The sequence below is a fragment of the Schistocerca nitens genome, chromosome 9 (assembly GCF_023898315.1).
Source record: "Schistocerca nitens isolate TAMUIC-IGC-003100 chromosome 9, iqSchNite1.1, whole genome shotgun sequence".
Taxonomy (NCBI): domain Eukaryota; kingdom Metazoa; phylum Arthropoda; class Insecta; order Orthoptera; family Acrididae; genus Schistocerca; species Schistocerca nitens.
The window spans coordinates 313,594,047-313,615,913 of record NC_064622.1 but is presented as its reverse complement, the minus strand read 5'-3'; the positions used below and the strand labels follow the sequence as shown (position 1 = coordinate 313,615,913).

Genomic DNA, 21,867 nt, shown 5'->3' with positions numbered 1-21,867 from the left:
CTGATTGTGGCGCTCACCTGCACGGCGCCAAACACGCATACGACCATCATTGGCACCAAGGCAGAAGCGACTCTCATCGCTGAAGACGACACGTCTCCATTCGTCCCTCCATTCACGCCTGTCGCGACACCACTGGAGGCGGGCTGCACGATGTTGGGGCGTGAGTGGAAGACGGCCTAACGGTGTGCGGGACCGTAGCCCAGCTTCATGGAGACGGTTGCGAATGGTCCTCGCCGATACCCCAGGAGCAACAGTGTCCCTAATTTGCTGGGAAGTGGCGGTGCGGTCCCCTACGGCACTGCGTAGGATCCTACGGTCTTGGCGTGCATCCGTGCGTCGCTGCGGTCCGGTCCCAGGTCGACGGGCACGTGCACCTTCCGCCGACCACTGGCGACAACATCGATGTACTGTGGAGACCTCACGCCCCACGTGTTGAGCAATTCGGCGGTACGTCCACCCGGCCTCCCGCATGCCCACTATACGCCCTCGCTCAAAGTCCGTCAACTGCACATACGGTTCACGTCCACGCTGTCGCGGCATGCTACCAGTGTTAAAGACTGCGATGGAGCTCCGTATGCCACGGCAAACTGGCTGACACTGACGGCGGCCGTGCACAAATGCTGCGCAGCTAGCGCCATTCGACGGCCAACACCGCAGTTCCTGGTGTGTCCGCTGTGCCGTGCGTGTGATCATTGCTTGTACAGCCCTCTTGCAGTGTCCGGAGCAAGTATGGTGGGTCTGACACACCGGTGTCAATGTGTTCTTTTTTCCATTTCCAGGAGTGTAGATGTCAAGTTCTTTGAGGCGTTTGTTACCAAACTGAGGGGCCTATATTGCGCACATGGAATGCTCATATATAGTTGACTGTCGGTAAATCAGATGCCAGACTGAAATTCATTGGAAGAATCCTAAAGAAATGCAATCCGAAAACAAAGGAAGTAGGTTACAGTACACTTGTTCGCCCCCTACTTGAATATTGCTCACCAGTGTGGGATCCGTACCAGATAGGGTTGATAGAAGAGATAGAGAACATCCAACGGAGAGCAGCGCGCTTCGTTACAGGATCATTTAGTAATCGCGAAAGCGTTACGGAGATGATAGATAAACTCCAATGGAAGACTCTGCAGGAGAGACGCTCAGGAGCTCGGTACGGGCTTTTGTTGAAGTTTCGAGAGCATAGTTTCACCGAGGAGTCAAGCAGTATATTGCTCCCTCCTATGTATATCTCGCGAAGAGACCATGAGGATAAAATCAGAGAGATTAGAGCCCACACAGAGGCATACCGACAATCTTTCTTTCCACGAACAATAGGAGACTGGAATAGAAGGGAGAACCGATAGAGGTACTCAAAGTACCCTCCGCCACAAACCGTCAGGTGGCTTGCGGAGTATGGATGTGAAAGATGTTGTAAAGTCTTCTGGGGGCTCCCCAGATTCATATATAACTCGTATGAGATGAAATAGTTCTTCATCTAGCTGTTTTCCAGCAGCCTTGATGAGTTCTGCTGGTATATCATCAACTCCAATGGCTCTCCCAGGTTTCAGCTGCCTGGCTGTAAAGTTGAACTCATTGCGCAAGATAAAGAATCCCTCTTCTTCCTGGTCGATTTCCTCAGTGTTGCAGGTCTTCATTATCTCCTGCATACAGTTTACACTGCTGGCCTTGAAGACTTTAAAACTGCAATACCAGAAACGACGCCGGATTGTGAAATTTTACTTATTCGGCGTACACAATGCAGTGTAGTAGAACAACTAATGATTCAATCCGTAAATTTGAAACGCTCCTGTTCTCCGGTCTACGGAGATTCGGTGGCATCACGCGAAGTCACACTCGTGGCCGCGTCCTGGCTCCAGGTAGAGCACATGCAAAATAGCGTGGCCCTTGAGCAGAAACGTGTTCCCATCCAGAGTGCTGGGCGAGTCTATACCGTTGTGTTGCGGAGAGGCCCATGCCTCAATCGCTTGTCGTTTTCCAACCGCGGCACTTCGGTCGTGCCCGCATCTCGTGGTCGTGCGGTAGCGTTCTCGCTTCCCACGCCCGGGTTCCCGGGTTCGATTCCCGGCGGGGTCAGGGATTTTCTCTGCCTCGTGATGGCTGGGTGTTGTGTGCTGTCGTTAGGTTAGTTAGGTTTAAGTAGTTCTAAGTTCTAGGGGACTGATGACCATAGATGTTAAGTCCCATAGTGCTCAGAGCCATTTGCACCATTTGAACTTCGGTCGTTCTCGTTGCTATCTCCTTAGCGTATAGCATAGTACCGCAGTCTTCGCCCACCATATGTGCAAGCAGTGCTTGATTTGTGACGGTACGCACCGGTACGCCGTACCAGTACCTCTGACGAAAATAAAATCAGAAGCACAGATTTTGAGATGTAGTACCATTGACCTTTACGATGAAGCGATGTAAAAAAAATGTTGTATTCATACTTTTAAGATTCTCAGAAAAGCATCAAAATAACATCTTAAGTATAAATTTTAAAAACACTCCCTGGGAGATAACAGGATCGGAACCTCTTTTTTTACGTATCAGTCCGAAGACTGTTTTGCTGCCGCTCTGTCCCGCGCAAACCTCTTCGTCTCCGAGTAACAACTGCAATTTACATGCTTCTGAATCTGCTTACTGTGTTCATCTCTTGGTCTCCCTCTACTATTTTTACACCCCCCCCCCCCCTACTTCCCTCCAGTACTTAAGTGATCTCTTGATGTCTCAAAATGTGGCTAACCAACCGATCCCTTCTTCTAGTCAGGTTGTGCCACAAATTTCTTTGCTCCCCAATTCTGTTCAGTACCTCCTCACTAGTTAGACACTCCACCCATCTAATCTTCATCATTACTTCTTAGCGTCACATTTCAAGAACTTCTCTTTTTGTCTCAACTACTTATCGTCCTTGTTTCACTTCCATATATGGCTACACTCAGACAAATACCTTCAGAAAAGATTTCCTAGTTCTCAAGCCTATATTCGAGGTTAAAAGATTTCTTTTCTTCAGAAACGCTTTTCTTGCCATTGCCTGTCTACATTTCATATCTTCTCTACTTTGGCCATCATGAGTTATTTTGCTTCGCAAATAACAAAACTCATCTACTACTGTAAGTGCCTCGTTTTGTAATCTAATTCCCTCAGCATCGTCCGATTTGACCCGACTATATTCCATTATCCTTGTTTTGCTCTTGAGCTGTTCATCTTTGTATCCTCCTTTCATGACACAGTCCATTTCGTCCCGCTGCTCTTCCAAGTCTTTTGCTGTCTCTGATAGAATTATAACGCCATCGGCAAGCCTCAAAGTTTTTATTTCTTCTCCGTAAACTTTAATTCTTACTCCAGATTTTTCTTTTGTTTCCTTTATTGCTTGGCTACAATCCTGACTCTCTCCCGTAACTACTGTATACTTTCATGCCCTTCGACTCTTATAAGTGTCGTCTGGCTTCTATACAGGGTGTAAATAGCCTTTTGCTCCCTGTATTTGATCCCTGCTGCCCTCAGAATTTCAAGGAGAATATTCAGGTCAACGTTGTCAAAAGCTTTCTCTAAGTCTACACATGCTACAAAGGTAGGTTTGCCTTTCCTTAACCTGTCTTCTGAGACACATCGTAGGGTCAGTACTGCCTGCGTATTCCTACATTTCTCAGAAATCCAAACTGGTCTTCAACCAGTTTCTCCATTCTTCTGTAAGGAATTCATGTTATCATTTTGCAACGATGATTTACGAGAGTTATTCGAAAAGTAAGGTACGATCTGTCGCGAAATGGAAACCACAGTGAAAATCCGATGAAGTTTTGGACAGGTGTGTTGGGCAGTGTGTCTAGTATGCCTGTCGATCGCGTTACGTCGTTCTTTTTAGTTCTGAGCACACAGGGAGCATATAAAGATACCTAGAACAATAGTGTCTCCCGCCAAGCACGAGGGCCTGGTGAGGAATTTCGCCTGAAGCTATGCAGCCAGCATTACATAACTGTCGTGCGGTTTCTTCTTCAAGACAATTCTCAGCCGCATTCTGCAGGGTCATTGAAGATGATCCTGCATCGTTTTGAATTGGAAATATTTGATTACCCACAATTCAGCCCGTAATTGTCTCCCTCACATGAGCCGCTGGCTATGATGACAACATTTTGGCACAGACAACGAGCTGTAGGCCAGCGTAGAGAATTGGCGGAAAGCACTGCCTTCTATAACGAGGGTATTGTAAAGCTGAAACAACGCTACGACAAACGTCTAAGTCGGATCGGCGACTATGGAGATAAGTAACTGGACGTTGTAGCTAACTGCTGCAAATAAAACAGTTTTGATTTTCACCGTGGTTTCCATTTCGCGACCTATTGTTCCTTACTTTGCAAACAGCCCTCGTATTAAACTGATAGTTCGATAATATTCACACCTTTGGCACTTTATTTCTTCGAAATTTTAATTATTTCTTGAAGTCTGAGGGTGTTTCGTCTGACTCATACATCTTGAATAAATGGAAGAGTTTTGCTGTCTCTCCAAGTTCTGACGGAATGTTGTCTATTCCCGGGGCCTGTGTGCAAGGATAGTACTTGATAATCAGGCACGTGTGATTGTATGCAGTGTCATTAAATTTATGTCGGAAGAATAAACGAGGAAACATTGAGTTAAAAATTGTGCTCAAGGGGGTTGGAGCAACCGCTACCTATTCCAGTGGCACAAGAAAGAGAGTAAATAATAAGCGGGAAAACATAGCTACAAGTGCTTCCCAAAGCTTCACTACTTCAGGAAACTCGTGGAAGAAGCAGAAGAAAATTTCGTTTTTAGGTAATACTGACGTACTGACTGCTAGGAGAGTGACAAATAATTTCCACGTGACGCGTTCTTTACATTGTCAGTATTGTAGCAAGTGCTATTATGTGCTACGCTACATTTTTACCTCGTTTTGTTTTAGATTTCCTTTTGACAGCGGGTCGTCGGTCTTGCATTGCTGTCGTTGATCCTCTGTTTATGCGACTGCTTTGTTTAGGGTACTGTAGTGAGAAACTATCGACTTTTAAGGGGACCCGGAACGTCCTATACCTCCAATGTTAAATGTAAGGAACATTTTCTTATGAACTATTAACACCAGAATGATGAAACTTTTACAGTATAATATTACATATATTTAATACCATCTACCATATGGATTTTAATTTATTGGTGTTTTTTTGGGAAGACATTAATTATTTTGTTACTGAAAATAATTGACACATTTTTTGGCGTAGTATCTTTGAAATAAAATCTGTTACCAATTATGTATCACAAAAAGGCTATGACACAAGGTGTATATTGGTACTGTTTACATTCCTTGAAAATTTTAAGTCTTTATCTCTAATAGTTTAGCAGAAAATGTTCCTTATATGGCAAAAAAGTGAACTTGTGGAAAACGAGTTTCTAAGTTTCACTAACATTTTAGTGGAGTCCAGCACCATAAGAGGGGTTTTCACTGTCACTAGACATCTCCCCATCTAGCCTTCTTTTCACACCTTTCATTCTTTGTCTGGCTTGCCTCTCACACTCCTTTTCTTTCCTTTCAGCATCCCGTTTCCTCTCATTGTCTATCGACATCATTGCACTCACCATGCACTTTCCGGGCATCACATCCAACTTCTGCAGCACATTGCACTTTATAATGTTACCTTTGTTGTACGTAGCAATGGCATCATATACTCCAAAATGAATAGTATGAATTTCCACAAACACATTTTTTGGGATTCTGGTCCAAATTACATTATTCACACTCTCATTTTGATTTTGTGTACGTCCATGGAGACATTTCTTCAAAAGTTCAGTTGCAGAAAGATCTCTGAAAATTGGTTTTATAGCCTTCATGACAGTTTCTGGTAGACTGTGATGATGCTTCTATACACGTTCAGATCCCTGATATTTGTTGCACTTGCACCAGGAATTGGGTCCCTGTGGACATAGTCGATGTAGTGGTTCCTCGTCAGTCGATAAGGTGTGGTAGTAAAGTGCCATTACAGCCTTTTCCATTGCATCAACACTGTGAGTATTTTGTCTTATTGCCAGTCCATAGTCTCTCTGCAATCTGTTGATTACCTCGTCTGTCAATCTTTTAGCTCCACCCAAAGGTTTTCCATCACTGAGTACTTGGCCATTCATTGTGGTCTTCAGTCGGCGCAGCCTTGTTCCCATACGTTTCTGAACGTGACCTATGTATGCACTCCTGTTTAGTAATGGTAACATCATTTCCATAAGGTTTCAGCTCAGATACAGCAGCAAAAGACTTCGAATCACCATCACCCAGGAACTGTAGTTATCTGACCTTGTACCACAGAAGAGAGCGACTGAAAATGTCTTTCACACTGGACACTTCCATGGTCCCACTAGACCCACTGTAATTCCTTCGACAGTTTTCAGCATGCTCATCATTCACTCTTTTAGGACACCTACAGTGATTGGATTTAATTACAACATCTATAACTTTTGTAGTATCAGCACTTGTTGCCGTTAGTATCCCATTAAGTGAAGTGTGCCCGCGCTTCTGCCACGTACCATCAAGTGCGACAGTCAGGTCCCGAGGATTCTGAACATCTGGAGTTTCTTCATTCACCGCCACAGCCTCCTCCATTGCTTCTTTCATGGATTCTTGGGCAATATCTTCAACACAGGATCCAACAACCGAGTTATATTTTGAGAATTTCGTTGGTGGTGGTGGTAGATTCATTACACCACAAAACATTTGACCAGCAGAGTATCCCTTACCGATTGACCTTAGAGCATAAACACATCTAATATTTACACCATAGGACTTGCTTTTCTCACTATCAGTTTCACCTTGGCCTATTTCGACATATTCTGAGTTCCAAAATGAAACACTGTAATGACAACTAGTACAATGGAGACAGATTTCTGCTGCAAGTCCTATGTGTCGCTTGACATTTACTGACATACTCAATTTGCAACATTCCTTACACAGTACTGAACACTGTCACCTTTGAGAGCAATGAAATGTTAATTATTTCGTTCGCATTATCCTCACTACACTTCTCCAATAAACTGCAGTATTTTTCAGTTGATCCATGCAACTTCTTGCTTGTGCTAGAGACAGGAGTAGATTTCACTTCATGAATAACCTCACTATTTTCAGAATCATTTCCCAAGGTCGGAGAAATTTTCACAGTTCCAGTAGTGTACCTCGGAGGAGGCTTCTTCGTCTTGTAAACTCTGTTACTAAATCGAGGCATATTTGATAAGTTCCAGTTACGCAATAGAAATACAACACAAATCGTGCAATAACCACCAAATGCTCAATGTAAACAACAGTATCCAAAGACTACAATACGCAGACAAAACAATTGCCTATCAAATCGTGTTGTCAACATAATATCAAGTCTTTGGGAAGACCGGAAGTTTTGAAAAATGATGTTTTCAATGAACATGTATCCATGGAAATTCAATGTCGCGACGTGCCCTCTGCAGCACATTATTGAAAATAATATTTTCAATACTTGGAGCTGAGCGACAGGTAAGATTAATATGTCATTTTAAAGAGGAAGATCTGTAGTATTTTATTTCACAATAAACTGAAAACCCAAAATTTCATCATTTTTAGGTTCCGGGTTCCCTTAAAGACTATATTTGTCAAATTATTGGTCGTAAGCGAATAACCCGTCAGTATGATCGTTTGCAATTTCGCTAGTTTTAGTATACAAGTTATCCAAGATACAAGTCGTCCGTATATATGCTACAACTGTCTACCTGTAGCGCCGCTACTGCACAGTGGTCCTTTATAAGTAAAACGCCACAACAAACGTTGTCCCGGTCCTTAAACTGAGTTTACACAGCCATTAATTTCTTACGCGTGCACCCATTCCCCATTCCCGCAACTACCCTTACGCGCAAGTTAGCGTTTCCACACGGCGAAGTTGTAAACGCCACTTAAGCTAATTTCAAGGTGGTGGCAAGTGAAATTATTCGTACGGGAGTTGCACAGCTTTTAGCCGAAGAATTTGTAGTGACGCTGACGAAGGAAAAACAAAGCAACAAATGTTGGGAATGGAAACAGGTAACTCGTAGGAATCGTTTGGAAAACCCACTAGGCTAATAAGAGAGTTATCTTCCGAGGAAAACGTTTCGTTTAAAAATCATTTTCAAATGAGGAAAATGAATGTTGAAAACTGTTTCAGCCGTATTACTGGCTCTGTACGGAAGTCTAAAACAGGTATGTAGGATTCCGTGCCATCTCGCATTAAATTAAAAGTAATATTGAAATATCTGGCAACTGGAGTCACAACAATATGAGTATTGCAATCTGAAGAACACTATTCCTAAATTTTTATGGGCCCAGGTTCTGGTAGGTCGCACGTGCTGTTGGCATCCGTTTCCTTTACCTGTACAGTACTTACTTTTGTAACCAAACGTACTATTCTGCAAGACAGTCATTACTGGCCGGCCGCTGTGGTCGAGCGGTTCTAGGCAGTTCAGTTCGAAACCACGCAGCTACTACGGTCGCAGTTTCGAATCCTGCCTCGGGCATGGATGTGTGTGATGTCCTTAGGTTAGTTAGGCTTAAGTAGTTCTAAGCCTGGGGAACTGATGACCTCAGATGTGCTTGGAGCCATTTGAACCATTTGAAGTCATTACTGAATGATAGTGACAATGCTAACACTGTTGTATTTAGTGTTTTAATAAGGATTAAGACTAGTTTTAAATCTCTAAAGCTACAAATAAATCTCCATTTCAGCGAAATATGTACACTCTGTGACTAAAGCAAAATATGTAAATACAGAAAACTATAACCAGCCACCTTTTTGAAATAGTTATTCATTCCATGAAACGGTTTTAGAACCTTTTCAGATGGTGTACAGAAGGTTATGTAGCTATTTCAAAGCGTAATTTTGGGTGCTGGCTCTGTGACAAGAAGATGGAACCTGTTTTAATGCATTGTCATGAGTACTGTCACAGAGCCACCACCCAGCATTACGTTTTGCAATAGCTATGTGACCTGCTGTATACCATATGAAGACGAGCCTGAAAAGGTTAAAAAACCGATTCATAAAATGAATAACTGTTTCAAAAAAATGACTTGTTGCAGTTTTCTGTAGTTATATTGAATAAACAGTGACGGATTCTTAAACATCCATAATGGATAAGCTGAATATAAAAGCAAACAACTGTTATCATTATACTGAAATAAAATATACTAAAATATACCTTTACAGTACTGAATGTTCTGCAGCAATACGAACGACAGCAAGTTCACACTCTCAGATATAATACCTTTTAATCCATTTCATCACTTCAAACCATGGTGCGTTACTCTATTATAAGTGATTATTAGGAGTTTCTGAGTGCTAGAATGATATTTATTTACTAAGTTGACAAATGAGCGCATTGTTTTGGCATGACCCACAGCAAGCCCCACTCGTACCATCAGCGTCATCAGGAGACACAGGAAAGTATGGATTTTACATTAGTAGACTCTAAGACAAAAAAAAAATTATACGCCACGAAGAAATTATCCGAATGGGACAGAAATCGGTAGAAGTGATGTACAGACAGCCAAATGATTACAGTTTCAAAAAAAAAACTGGATGATTTATTCAAGAGAAAGGGCTTTACAAATTGAGCATGTCAGTAACCTCTGGTCCTTACGCAAGCAGTTGTTCGGCTTGACATTGATTAGAAGAGTGGGTTGATGGATATCCTCCCGGAAAGTAATGTGCAAAATTCTGTCCAATTGGTGCGCTAGATCGTTAAAATCGACATATTACAAATTTTCATTTTGTACAACTATAGTAAAAAATATATATTACATGCTTATACTACAAGATGGACTTATACAACTATATGGCGAAATTAAACTTCCGAGGCGTAAAACCCTTTTGATTCGCTTTTGGTTGAAACGGTCACTGCCAATTGCTGGCTGGATCGTGTCATTAAAATCAATGTATACCTCTGCTTATAACTTGATTTCGACCCCCCCCCCCCTCCTCCCTAATCCTAATTGGATGGGTGTGAGCAAAGCGTTAACCTATAGCAAAACGATGTGCAGAATGTCAGTAAGTAATACGTCCGTTATCTTAATTTCCTACTTTAATGTAGAGGTATCTTATGGTACAGCCAAATCAAGACGTTTGTCAACGTTGCGCCGTACAAAGACATGGCTGTGGTCGACAATCAAGGAGGATCGAATTAATGGCTTAGCTCTGTTGAATATTCACCCTGACATTGATTGTCCTATTGACGATGTAATTAAACAATTTGCCAGGAAGAATAGGGTCGTAGAATTCATCATTTAAGGAAGAGAACCACAACTGTGACTTTTTTATGTCATAAGATGGCATTGTCTTATATATATGTATAATCAATATAAATAAAACTTTCTTAAACTTTGCATGTTACATGATTGTTTTTTATTACGGTAAAAGTAAAGGTAGCTTAAGATTCTTTAGCGAACCCTCCTTGAGGTTTTTCTGTAACCGCGCTGTGTTGGAGATTATGCAACCTCCCTGTAATCTATGCTGCGTGCATCTGATGTGCATTACGTAGTACGTCACTAACATGCACGTCCTATAAATTGTATCGAGCATCCTTGAAACGCGCGAGCACTAGTTTTTGTAACAAATGCGCCTTGTCCCCCCTTGAATATCCATAGCTCTTCCTTATGCACTGCATTGTCTTATTGCCGTGGACTTATTCGAAATCTGTTCATAATTGTTTCTTTACTATGCTGCGGATGATCTTTCTTGCTCCTTGGACAACGATTGTCGTTTACTACGTTTCACTGGATACGGAATTTGTGGCTCGCTGTCCGACAAGGATGACGGATTACATGGCTCGACACGTGTTTCAGTATCACTTTCGCCTGTTAAGCACGTATTGTCGTCACTGTACGCCACACGTACATAGTCCGGACAGTCGAGCGTATACGACACCACGCATTTCACTGACACCTCTTGCAGAAACATTAATAATTCGTCCGCCACTTCTTTCTCACTATGGGAAATTCCTTGGGTTCCATTCTATCGAAATGTCAACTTAGGCAACTGTTGCTGTAGATATACCGCAATCTTTGCTTCGTTAATCGTTAGCATTGCTTCCCTTTGTATCAGCGCCACTAGCACTGTGGCACTGTTGTAACTCGTGTGGGGTGTCGACGATACCCGTGAACATCATTGGCCTTTTGCGACCCCGCACTCAAGGAGTTTCTTGTGAGACAACAGTCTCGAAACGCGCAACAACAAAAGCCACAACAATATTATTCTCCATTCGCATTAGTTATATGACAACATCGTTAGTGATGTCGTCAGTTTTCTGGAAAATGATCGCTGTGGTGCATTTTTTCAGTTGGTTCTAGGAACCTCAGACGACAATTTTTTGGCAATCTTTTGTTTCTCAACATTCCACATTAGTGACATCAAAATAGTTGGATTTAAAACTCTACTATATAGCTTTCCGATTTTACGTCGGATATTTTTACGAACATTTCTACAGTTAGAAAACTTGTTGTTTTTACATTAATGGCAAACGTCGAACATACAATGCAAAACAATTTACATCTGATAGAACTTCAGATGGAGGCTACAAGGCAGAAAGCTTGCTTTCTACATATGCAACAACGTTACACGTTAACAAGCAACTTTAGCAGCAGTAGGACGAGATCAGTGTTCAACGACCCGTCGACGACGAGGTCATTAGAGACGGAGCACAAGCGTGGATTAGGGAAGGAGCAGAAGGAAATCGGCCGTGCCCTTTCGAAGGAACCATTCCGCCATTTGCTTTAATCGATTAGGGAAATCATGGAAAACCTAAATCAGGATGGCCGGACGCAGGTTTGAACCGTCGTCTTTCCGAATGCGAGTCCATTGTGGTAACCACTGCGCTACTCCGGTCGGCAACTAACAACGTTAATCATGTAATAGAGGAGACATTTGCAAATGTTTGTAAAAACATCCAGTGTTTACTTTCTGTGAATCAGTATTAAACCAAGCGCAGCTAGATACTGTGCATATTTGTTTTCTTGTTCTGGTCTTCAGTCCTGAGACTGGTTTGATGCAGCTCTCCATGCTACTGTATCCTGTGCAAGCTTCTTAATCTCCCAGTACCTACTGCAGCCTACATGCTTCTGAATCTGCTTAGTGTATTCATCTCTTGGTCTCCCTCTACGATTTTTACCCTCCACGCTGCCCTCCAGTACTAAATTGGTGATCCCTTGATGCCTCAGAACATGTCCTACCAACCGATCCCTTCTTCTAGTCGTGCCACAAACTCCTCTTCTCCCCAATTCTATTCAATACCTCCTCGTTAGTTATGTGATCTACCCATCTAATCTTCAGCATTCGTCTGTAGCTCCACATTTCGAAAGCTTCTATTCTCTTCTTGTCTAAACTATTTATTGTCTATGTTTCACTTCCATATACAGTGCGTGGAAATTGGGGCTCTAATAATGAGTCATCACGAATCCGTGTTACGTGTGGTTTCAATACATCCACTGTGAATGACAAACTGCGACTGTGATTTAAATTCGCGATTTTTCTGGTAATAAATACTTTCAGAAACGACTTCCTGACACTTAAATCTATACTCGATGTTAACAAATTTATCTTCTTCGGGAACGCTTTCCTTGTCATTGCCAATCTACATTTTATATCCTCTCTACTTCGAACATCATCACTTATTTTGCTCCCCAAATAGCAAAACTCCTTTACTACTTTAAGTGTCACATTTCCTAATCTAATTCCCTCAGTATCACCCGACTTAATTCGACTACATTCCATTATCCTCGTTTTGCTTTTCTTGATGTTCATCTTATACCCTCTTTTCAAGACACTGTCCATTCCGTTCAACTGCTCTTCCAAGTCCTTTGCTGTCTCTGACAGGATTACAATGTCATCGGCGAACCTCAAAGTTTTTATTTCTTCTCCATGGATTTTAACACCTACTCCGAACTTTTCTTTTGTTTCCTTTACGGCTTGCTCAATATACAGATTAAATAGCATCGGGGAGAGGCTACAACCCTGTCTCACTCCCTTCCCAGCCACTGCTTCCCTTTCATGCCCCTCGACTCTTATAACTGCCATCTGCTTTCTGTACAAATTGTAAATAGCCTTTCGCTCCCTGTATTTTACCCCTGCCATTCTAGGAAGAGATCTGATATGGATACCACAAAGCAGTGCTAAAACATAAAAAACTCTCGTGTTCGTAAACGTTTCGTCACCGATTACTAAATTTCCGTCATTTCCGCCAGTAGCACCAGCACTGCATCTAGTTACACTTGGTCCACAACATAATGTTTCTGTAACACCTCCATTTGATGATAAGCTTGCAGTGGCTCGAAAACGTGTTCATGGTTGAATAAATCGTAAAAAATCGACAAGTTTCATATTTATTACCAGAAAAATCGCGAATTTAAATCACAGTCGCAGTTTGTCATTCACAGTGGATGTATTGAAACCACACGTAACACGGATTCGTGATGACTCATTATTAGAGCCCCAATTTCCACGCACTATCACATCTTAAATATTCGTGCATTCATGAACTGCCACAAAGTCAAAATTGCACAATGAATTAAAAAACAACAAAAATTCCTTTGTAGCAAAATTCAGTTTCAGTTTTATATTTATATTTACTTCACTTAGGCGCATGCTTTTATCCAAAACTTTGGCCTACGGCCACCAATTCCGTTTCGTAGGAAATGCGCGCCCCTGTGGATTGGCAGGACCGATGTGGAGCCAAGTCAACATTCCCCCTCTCACGAAGACGGCGGCTTGACAGCACTCCCTCTGCATCACGCACACCTTCGGGGTAAGCCGCTAACAAAAATTGTGCGTACAACACCCACAACACATAGTCCTTTCTTAAAATCTGTTTCCTCAGTTCATTTTGGGACAATGTGTCATGCTGGTAAGTGCGATGAGTACACTGCGCTGTTCTGCACAAATATAAACTGACGTTCACGCGTTCATTGGATTATGAGCGGTAGAGTATTTGTTACGGTACGAACATTTGAAGTTAGTATTTTATCTCAAGGGCGCGCAGGTTGAGAAGATCAAGAGGGTACCATTGTACTGCGGTGACGGGTGATGTGAGAGGGGAAATGTTTATCCGTCTCCTGGTCGTACCAAAAAGCTGCAATGGTATAAATTTGACACGGAAGAAACACTGATTAGATATTACGCATTATACAGATAGACGCTCGTTTGCAAATTTCTTGTTCACATGTATAAAGGAAAAAGAACTGTTTGGAAGGTGTTGTGGGACTAAGCAATCAGTAGAGAAAAAGACGTATTCAGCATTTTAGGTCATGTCAGGTAATTTTATATAAGTACAGTTATTACCATTAGGAATTAATCGCTCATTTCGTAATTATTTAAAATGGCAAAGGCAGTTCAATACACCACGACACAGCACCACTTCCCTCGCATCTTTAGTTGCAAAACAGTAAGATTCTTACTATGGCGCCAGTGGGACAAAGAGGTTTGTTGATACGAAATGTTCCGACTTTTTCTGACATGCCTACATCTACATCTACATCCATACTCCGCAAGCCACCTGACGGTGTGTGGCGGAGGGTACCCTTCTATTCCAGTCTCGTATTGTTCGTGGAAAGAAGGATTGTCGGTATGCTTCTGTGTGGGCTCTAATCTCTCTGATTTTATCCTCATGGTCTCTTCGCGAGATATACGTAGGAGGGAGCAATATACTGCTTGACTCTTCGATGAAGGTATGTTCTCGAAACTTTAACAAAAGCCCGTACCGAGCTACTGAGCGTCTCTCCTGCAGAGTCTTCCACTGGAGTTTATCTATCATCTCCGTAACGCTTTCGCTATTACTAAATGATCCTGTAACGAAGCGCGCTGCTCTCCATTGGATCCTCTCTATCTCTTCTATCAACCCTATCTGGTACGGATACCACACTGCTGAGCAGTATTCAAGCAGTGGGCGAACAAGCGTACTGTAACCTACTTCCTTTGTTTTCGGATTGCATTTCCTTAGGATTCTTCCAATGAATCTCAGTCTGGCATCTTCTTTACCGACGATCAACTTTATATGATCATTCCATTTTAAATCACTCCTAATGCGTACTCCCAGATAATTTATGGAATTAACTGCTTCCAATTGCTGACCTGCTATTTTGTAGCTAAATGATAAGGGATCTATCTTTCCATGTATTCGCAACACATTAAACTTGTCTACATTGAGATTGAATTGCCATTCCCTGTACCATGCGTCAATTCGCTACAGATCCTCCTGCATTTCAGTACAGTTTTCCATTGTTACAACCTCTCGATACACCACAGCATCATCTGCAAAAAACGTCAGTGAACTTCCGATGTCATCCACAAGGTCATTTATGTATATTGTGAATAGCAACGGTCCTATGACACTCCCCTGCGGCACACCTGAAATCACTCTTACTTCGGAAGACTTCTCTCCATTGAGAATGACATGCTGCGTTCTGTTATCTAGGAACTCTTCAATCCAATCACACAATTGGTCTGATAGTCCATATGCTCTTACTTTGTTCATTAAACGACTGTGGGGAACTGTATCGAACGCCTTGCGGAAGTCAAGAAACACGGCATCTACATGGGAACCCGTGTCTATGGCCCTCTGAGTCTCGTAGACGAATAGCGCGAGCTGGGTTTCACACGACCGTCTTTTTCGAAACCCATGCTGATTCCTACAGAGTAGATTTCTAGTCTCCAGATAAGTCATTATACTCGAACATAATACGTGTTCCAAAATTCTACAACTGATCGACGTTAGAGATGTAGGTCTATAGTTCTGCACATCTGTTCGACGTCCCTTCTTGAAAACGGGGATGACCTGTGCCCTTTTCCAATCCTTTGGAACGCTACGCTCTTCTAGAGACCTACGGTACACCGCTGCAAGAAGGGAGGCAAGTTCCTTCGCGTACTCTGTGTAAAATCGAACTGGTATCCCATGAGGTCCAGCGGCCTTTCCTCTTTTGAGCAGTAACCGCTTTATGATCGCTGATTCCCTGTTCTACGTTAACTGTTTCAAATAGTTCGGGTCTGTTTGTCACCAGAAGGTCTAATATGTTATCGCCACGAGTCGGTTTTCTGTTTAACTGCTCAAGGTAGTTTTCAGATAAAGCACTTAAAAAACTTTCACTGGATTCTTTGCCCCTGCCACCCGTTATGAACGTTTGAGTCTCCCAGTCTATATCCGGCAAATTAAAATCTCCACCCAGAACTATAACATAGTGGGGAAATCGAAATATTTTCCAAATTATCCTTCAAGTGCTCAGCCACAACAGCTGCTGAGCCAGGGGGCCTATAGAGACATCCAATTACCGTGTCTGAGCCTGCTTTAACCGTGACCGTCACCCAAATTATTTCACATTTCGGATCTCCGTCAATTTCCTTCGATACTATTGCACTTCTTATCGCTATAAACACGCCTCCCCCTTCACTGTCCAGCCTGTCTCTGCGGTATACATTCCAATCTGAGTTTAGGATTTCATTACTGTTTACGTCTGGTTTCAGCCAACTTTCTGTCCCTAGTACTATATGGGCGTTGTGAAAGTTTATTAATGAGAGCAGTTCTGGGACCTTTCTATAGACGCTCCTGCAGTTTACTATTAGCTCATTAATATTGTTATTCCCTATTGCATTTTGCCTACTCCTATCTTTCCGCGTCTCAGGAGGCGTCTTGTCGGGGCTAGGGAGGGAATTCTCTAACCATGGGAAGAATAACTAAAGGTGGGCGTACTGCGCTTCCCTCGCCGATTTTCCTTTGTAGGTGCCAAGGAAATATTCTTTTTTGTGCTTTGTCGACTAACAACTTCAGACATGGGAATAAATGTATATTTTACACACAAGTCTACGAAACAAAGCTCTCCAAAAATTGTCAAAATTTTTCAGTTCCAAAATAATAACTAGTGCAACCAAATTTCCATAAACTTTACATAATCTTCAATTTGATGATAATTCACATGTGAAAAGAGGGTACATATGATGCCTATGCAAGGTATTGCAACATCGCCATTGAAATCAGAAAAACTGTTTGTATCCTTTAAAAATTTCTAAATACAAGATATTAAACAAAAAAATTCTTCGATATATGCATTTATTCCATGAAATGGTTAATACACGTATTTGATTGGATATTCGAGCTCTACTCATAACAGAGATGGCCGGTTTGTGACAAATATTGTGCAAATAATTAAGTCTGTTGGAATACATCGTAATGAACAGACGAAACAGGGGGAATGCTGATAGATAGTTGAGACTGCCATTAGTCTGAAACAGAACACTGCTCACACAAAGTGCTTCGAATGGGGGCGCTATTAGATGACCAGACTACGACAGATCGCTACTATTCGCGCGGATAATGGTAGAAAGAGCAAAAAAATTCAAAAACTTTATAATATAAATATTTCATTGTAGACATTGACGTTCGAGAAAGACCGAGGTTTTAAATTTGCATGTACGCCGCCTGTCCGTTGCAGTTTGCCTTGAAAATGGCGGGGTGTTCTCCCGCCGAAATATCGGGGGTCGCTGAAAGTGTTACCTGTCTGAATTACCAGAAGTTATTTGAAAGCTGTATCCCATAATTTAACAGCAAATGCGGAAAGAAAAGGACGAGAGCTGCAGATACAAAAGGTGAATATAGTGTGTCGGTGTTTTCAGGTTCCGCAGATCCCACTGGCCCGACAACTACCGGCTGATGAGCGCGACCAGGACGCCGCAGTTCGACTGCCTCGCCGGCGAGACCCCGCTGCCGGGGTCCGTGTTCCCGCTTACGGCCCGACGCCCCGGCACCCAGTGGCAGAAGTGCTTCCCCGTGCCCGACAAGCAGCACGGCGACCGCTTCGTCACCAGCGACGGCCTCGTCACCATATCGTTCCATGGCGACGCGCCGACCGTCGTGTGTGGAGTCTCCCGAGAGGTTGAGCCCACCTCGCTGCCGCTGCGCGCCATACTGCCCCTCCCGTACCTGTGCTTCTTCGCCACGTACCTCGACTTCCCGTCTCTCTCCGACCCTCCGGCGAGCGATGTCTTCCAGAAACTGGTCGCGGACAAGTGGGTTTGTCCGTTCTCCGGCACTTTCCCACCGTTTCACTGCTGGCCGGCTGCGGACGACCCGAGCAGGCCGTTCGATTTCGACGTGCTCTTCGATGGCAAACACGCACACAGGTGTCTTTTCCAGACACTTTGCGGCGAAGGACCAGTCTCTACTGTAGCCTCGATATCGGACTATTACAGTGGGGATGTGGAAGTCACTAAAAATGGCAGCTTTCCTTCCACATTGCACACCAGTCTGGATTCTCTCCTCGTATCTAAACTGAACTTCGGACTCACCGGTGCAGACGGAATGCAAGACGAGGTAACCACGCAGTCCTTCTCTGAAAACGACACAACCGTTTTTTAAATTCCACTCTTTTAAATTCCTGGGCAGCTACCAGTTACAGGGCTGACACAATCTTGGGCACACACAGTAATAAGACTGGTCAGATCACTTAAGAGGGGTAGGACGTCATACGGGCCGACTTGGAGCAGGAGAGGCACCCCACGACATTTTATTTTCTACTGTCTATACTTTTACAAATAAATTCATAAAACTTTGTCAGCATGACCAGGAAGGATTCAGGATTCACACTTAGAGCAGTGGAGGTGCAAAAACATAACAAAATAATTTTTTTAGATATGAAATTTCATCATTTTTTTCACTTACTGTTCGCTGCATTTGTTGCTATAGGTACATTTTTCTTTACAATTAAGAGATTCTTTGATGAATTTTGCACAGCATACAAATCATACTTTCAGGTTTATGAAACTCTAAAATTTTCCAAATCTATTAAAAACTATGGCAAAAATTGAGATAATTAACTAAAATATTTGATTTTTTCCTAAACATAAAGTTTAAAACGTAACAGCTCATTCACTTTTTCATAAATTAAATAGATTCTAGAGTTTCAGACACCTGTACGTATGGTTTGTATGCTGTGCAAAATTCATCGAACAGTCTCTCTTAATTATGAAGAAAAGTGTACCTATAGCAACAAATGCAGCCAATAGTAAGTGAAAAAATGATGAAATTTCACATGTAAAAAAATTATTTTGTTATGTTTTTGAACTTCCGCTGCTACAAGTGTGAATCCTGAATCCTTCCTGGTCATTCTGACAAAGTTTTATGAATTTACTTGTAAAAGTATAGACAGTGGAAATTAAAATGTCCTGTGGTGCCTCTCCTGCTCCAAGTCGGACCGTTTGACGTCCTACCCCCCTTAACGATTTCTTTATTAATTACAATATTTCATAGCACGTTTCGGCTGCTGCCGACCTCTAATCCAAACGTACAACCTGTGCAGCAAAGTTCACAGCAAATGAGCAGTAAGACCCACGCCGAAGCGTCGCGTCAACTGCCAACTTTTCACTACTGATTACACAAACACAAATGGGCAAATACAACAGTACTCGTATTTGTGTAAACAGTGGGGCAGAGCTGAAAGCAGACGCCACACTTGATACTCATTATCCTTACAGGAGTTTTAAGTTTGGGTCGGATGACACCAGCAGTTGTTAAGACCTTTAGTTTGACTTTGTCTTATCGCACAATATGGCAAGAGAAACTGCTTGTTCACTGTGACTCTTCCATTTGTAACAGCATTCGCAAACATCGAGGTCATAGCTATCAATTCTGAGTGATCATTAACGGTGTAGCAAGAAGTTCTTTAATGTGACATTTTCCTCTTTTCATAGTCAATCTACTCCTAATTAGTTACCTAAAAACGAAGGTAGGAAGTATTTTGCTGCATTCAGTCTGTTTCTCTACACCAGTGTTTTTCAACCTTTTTGAATATGTGACCCCTGTCCAAGTAAAAATATTCTGGCGACTCCCAGAACTACGAGGGTTGAGTGACAAGTAATGCCCCCATCTTCATTAATTGGGTTTGGATGGGAATACTTTAATAAATGAAACGCAGAAATAATCCTTAGAATGTGATCTTTAATTACCAATATTCACTTTTCCACATAATCACCAGCCAGTTGGATACATTTCTGCCAACGAATGCAGTGATGAACAAGTTTTCTGAAGCCGTCACGGAAGAAGTCGACACTCTGTTTCCGCAGCCACTGTCTCAAAGTTCTCTCGTAATGATGTACCCACGTTTCGTCTCCTGTCACAATTGAATGCAGAAAGGCGTCACCTTCATTCTTGTAACGCGAGGGGAGTTCCTGGCAAACTTCAAGTCTGTGTGCTTTCATTTCAGGAGTCAGCATCCGGGGTACCCAGCGTGCACAGATCTTCCAATAGCGAAGCAAAGCAATAATGTGACCCACACGTTCTTGTGAAATGCCGATTGTGCTTGCAGTTTCTCTCTGAGTGATACGACGATCGTCCTGAATCAATCTGTCAACATTTTGCTCGTGGAACTCGGTGGTTGCTGTCACAGGACGCCCAACTCTTTGTTTGTCACGCAGGTCTGATGTTCCCGCCTCAACATCTTTAAACTTACTCGCCCAACGACGCACAGTACTCACATCAACACAATCACCATAAACTGCTTTCATTCTCTGATGAATCTCCTTTGGGATGACACCTTCTCCTGTCAAGAATGCAATGACTGCACGTAGCTTAAATAGCATTGACCGACCGTCTACGCAGAGTTCCATACTTTACACTGTAACAACACAACCGTTCAATGCTAAGGCTTCCTGCCAACTGGAGCTGTAGAGAAGAGGCTATGGAACAAACCAGTACCTGCCGCATACCAATGCTGCCAACTGTTGAAGAGTTACGAAGGTGGAGGCATTACTTTTCAGACAACCGTCGTATAATAAAGTATGTCGGCGATTTCAAAGGCAACGTATTTACTTTTCTTTTTATTGATACTACACTGATCGAGAAATCAAGTGCATGTGAAAAGAGGTCGCAGCGCTCTATGGGAAGAGATATATTCCTTGCCGCCGTAGAGGCGTGGATGTGAGAAGGGGTCAGCATGCGCATAGTCGCGCGTTTTTGGTCACAACAATCAGTTGTCCGAGTACGCCAGCAAGCACGGACGAGATTATTGTCTTCGCGCTTCGCTCTGGGCGAGCATAAAACGGACCAGTTTCTTTTAAGCTGCAACTGCATTCTCCTGCGTCCGCGATACCTGAGCAAGACCTTGCGACCCCTAGGTTGAAAAACTGCTCTAGACCATAGAGCGTAACGAACTTGTGAATGTTGGTTTTTGTGTCACTTTGAAGTTGTTCCTGTAATGAACCAGACTAACTTCGCCTAAGACATGCAGAGACCACGAACAGACCTTTGGTGAAATAGGAATGACAACTTTCTGAACAAAAACGGAAAACATTACTCATTTTTACGCAGGATAAGTAAGTTTGGGCGGGTCAATAAAAACTTGAAACTCTTGTATTATATTACGTTGTTGGCTGAAAAATATTATTTAACTATAATTGCAAACTGTTTCAAAGTGTAATAATTTGTATTTTTTATGTATATTTCGTGAACAAAATAAAATGTTGAAAAATCATCAAATTCTCTTCCGTTCTTTTAGTCATGAATTCTGTTTTACACACGTCACAGATAGTGAGTATGGCACTAGAAGAATTGAAACCACGGCGAGTCTTCAGTATTAGAAGTAACAATGATTCCTTCACAACTGCATTTTTCACGTAAATGGTGATCATCTGGATTCAGATTATTAATACACTGAAGATGTTTCACTGCTTTGGGCACAAACACAGTCTTCCGCCAGAATCACTTTTCATACAGGTGCAGAACGATTTTGTAAATTTCTAGAGTTAGATTATAGAGAAAAACTTTTGTAGATTTAAAAATGACGAGCTTGAAGTTACAAAGCCATGCTCAAAATATGTCACTGAAATGCGCCTCCTCTCACTTTTAGCTAATCGGAGTATTAGGCAGTCGATATGTTTCTTA

At 42.4% G+C, this 21,867-nt stretch overlaps 1 protein-coding gene across 2 annotated transcripts in view; it reads left to right on the top strand.

Annotated features, from left to right (window-relative positions):
* LOC126203242 (uncharacterized) overlaps positions 1-21,462 on the top strand; it is a 28,074-nt gene extending 6,612 nt beyond the window's left edge. For both annotated transcript variants that reach the window (XM_049937495.1, XM_049937494.1), the window contains exon 2: positions 17,607-21,462. In XM_049937495.1, coding sequence (XP_049793452.1) covers positions 17,607-18,348 — 742 coding nt within the window. In that variant the 3' untranslated portion in view covers positions 18,349-21,462. The remainder of the gene's footprint in view (positions 1-17,606) is intronic.
* The last annotated feature ends 405 nt before the right edge of the window (positions 21,463-21,867 follow it).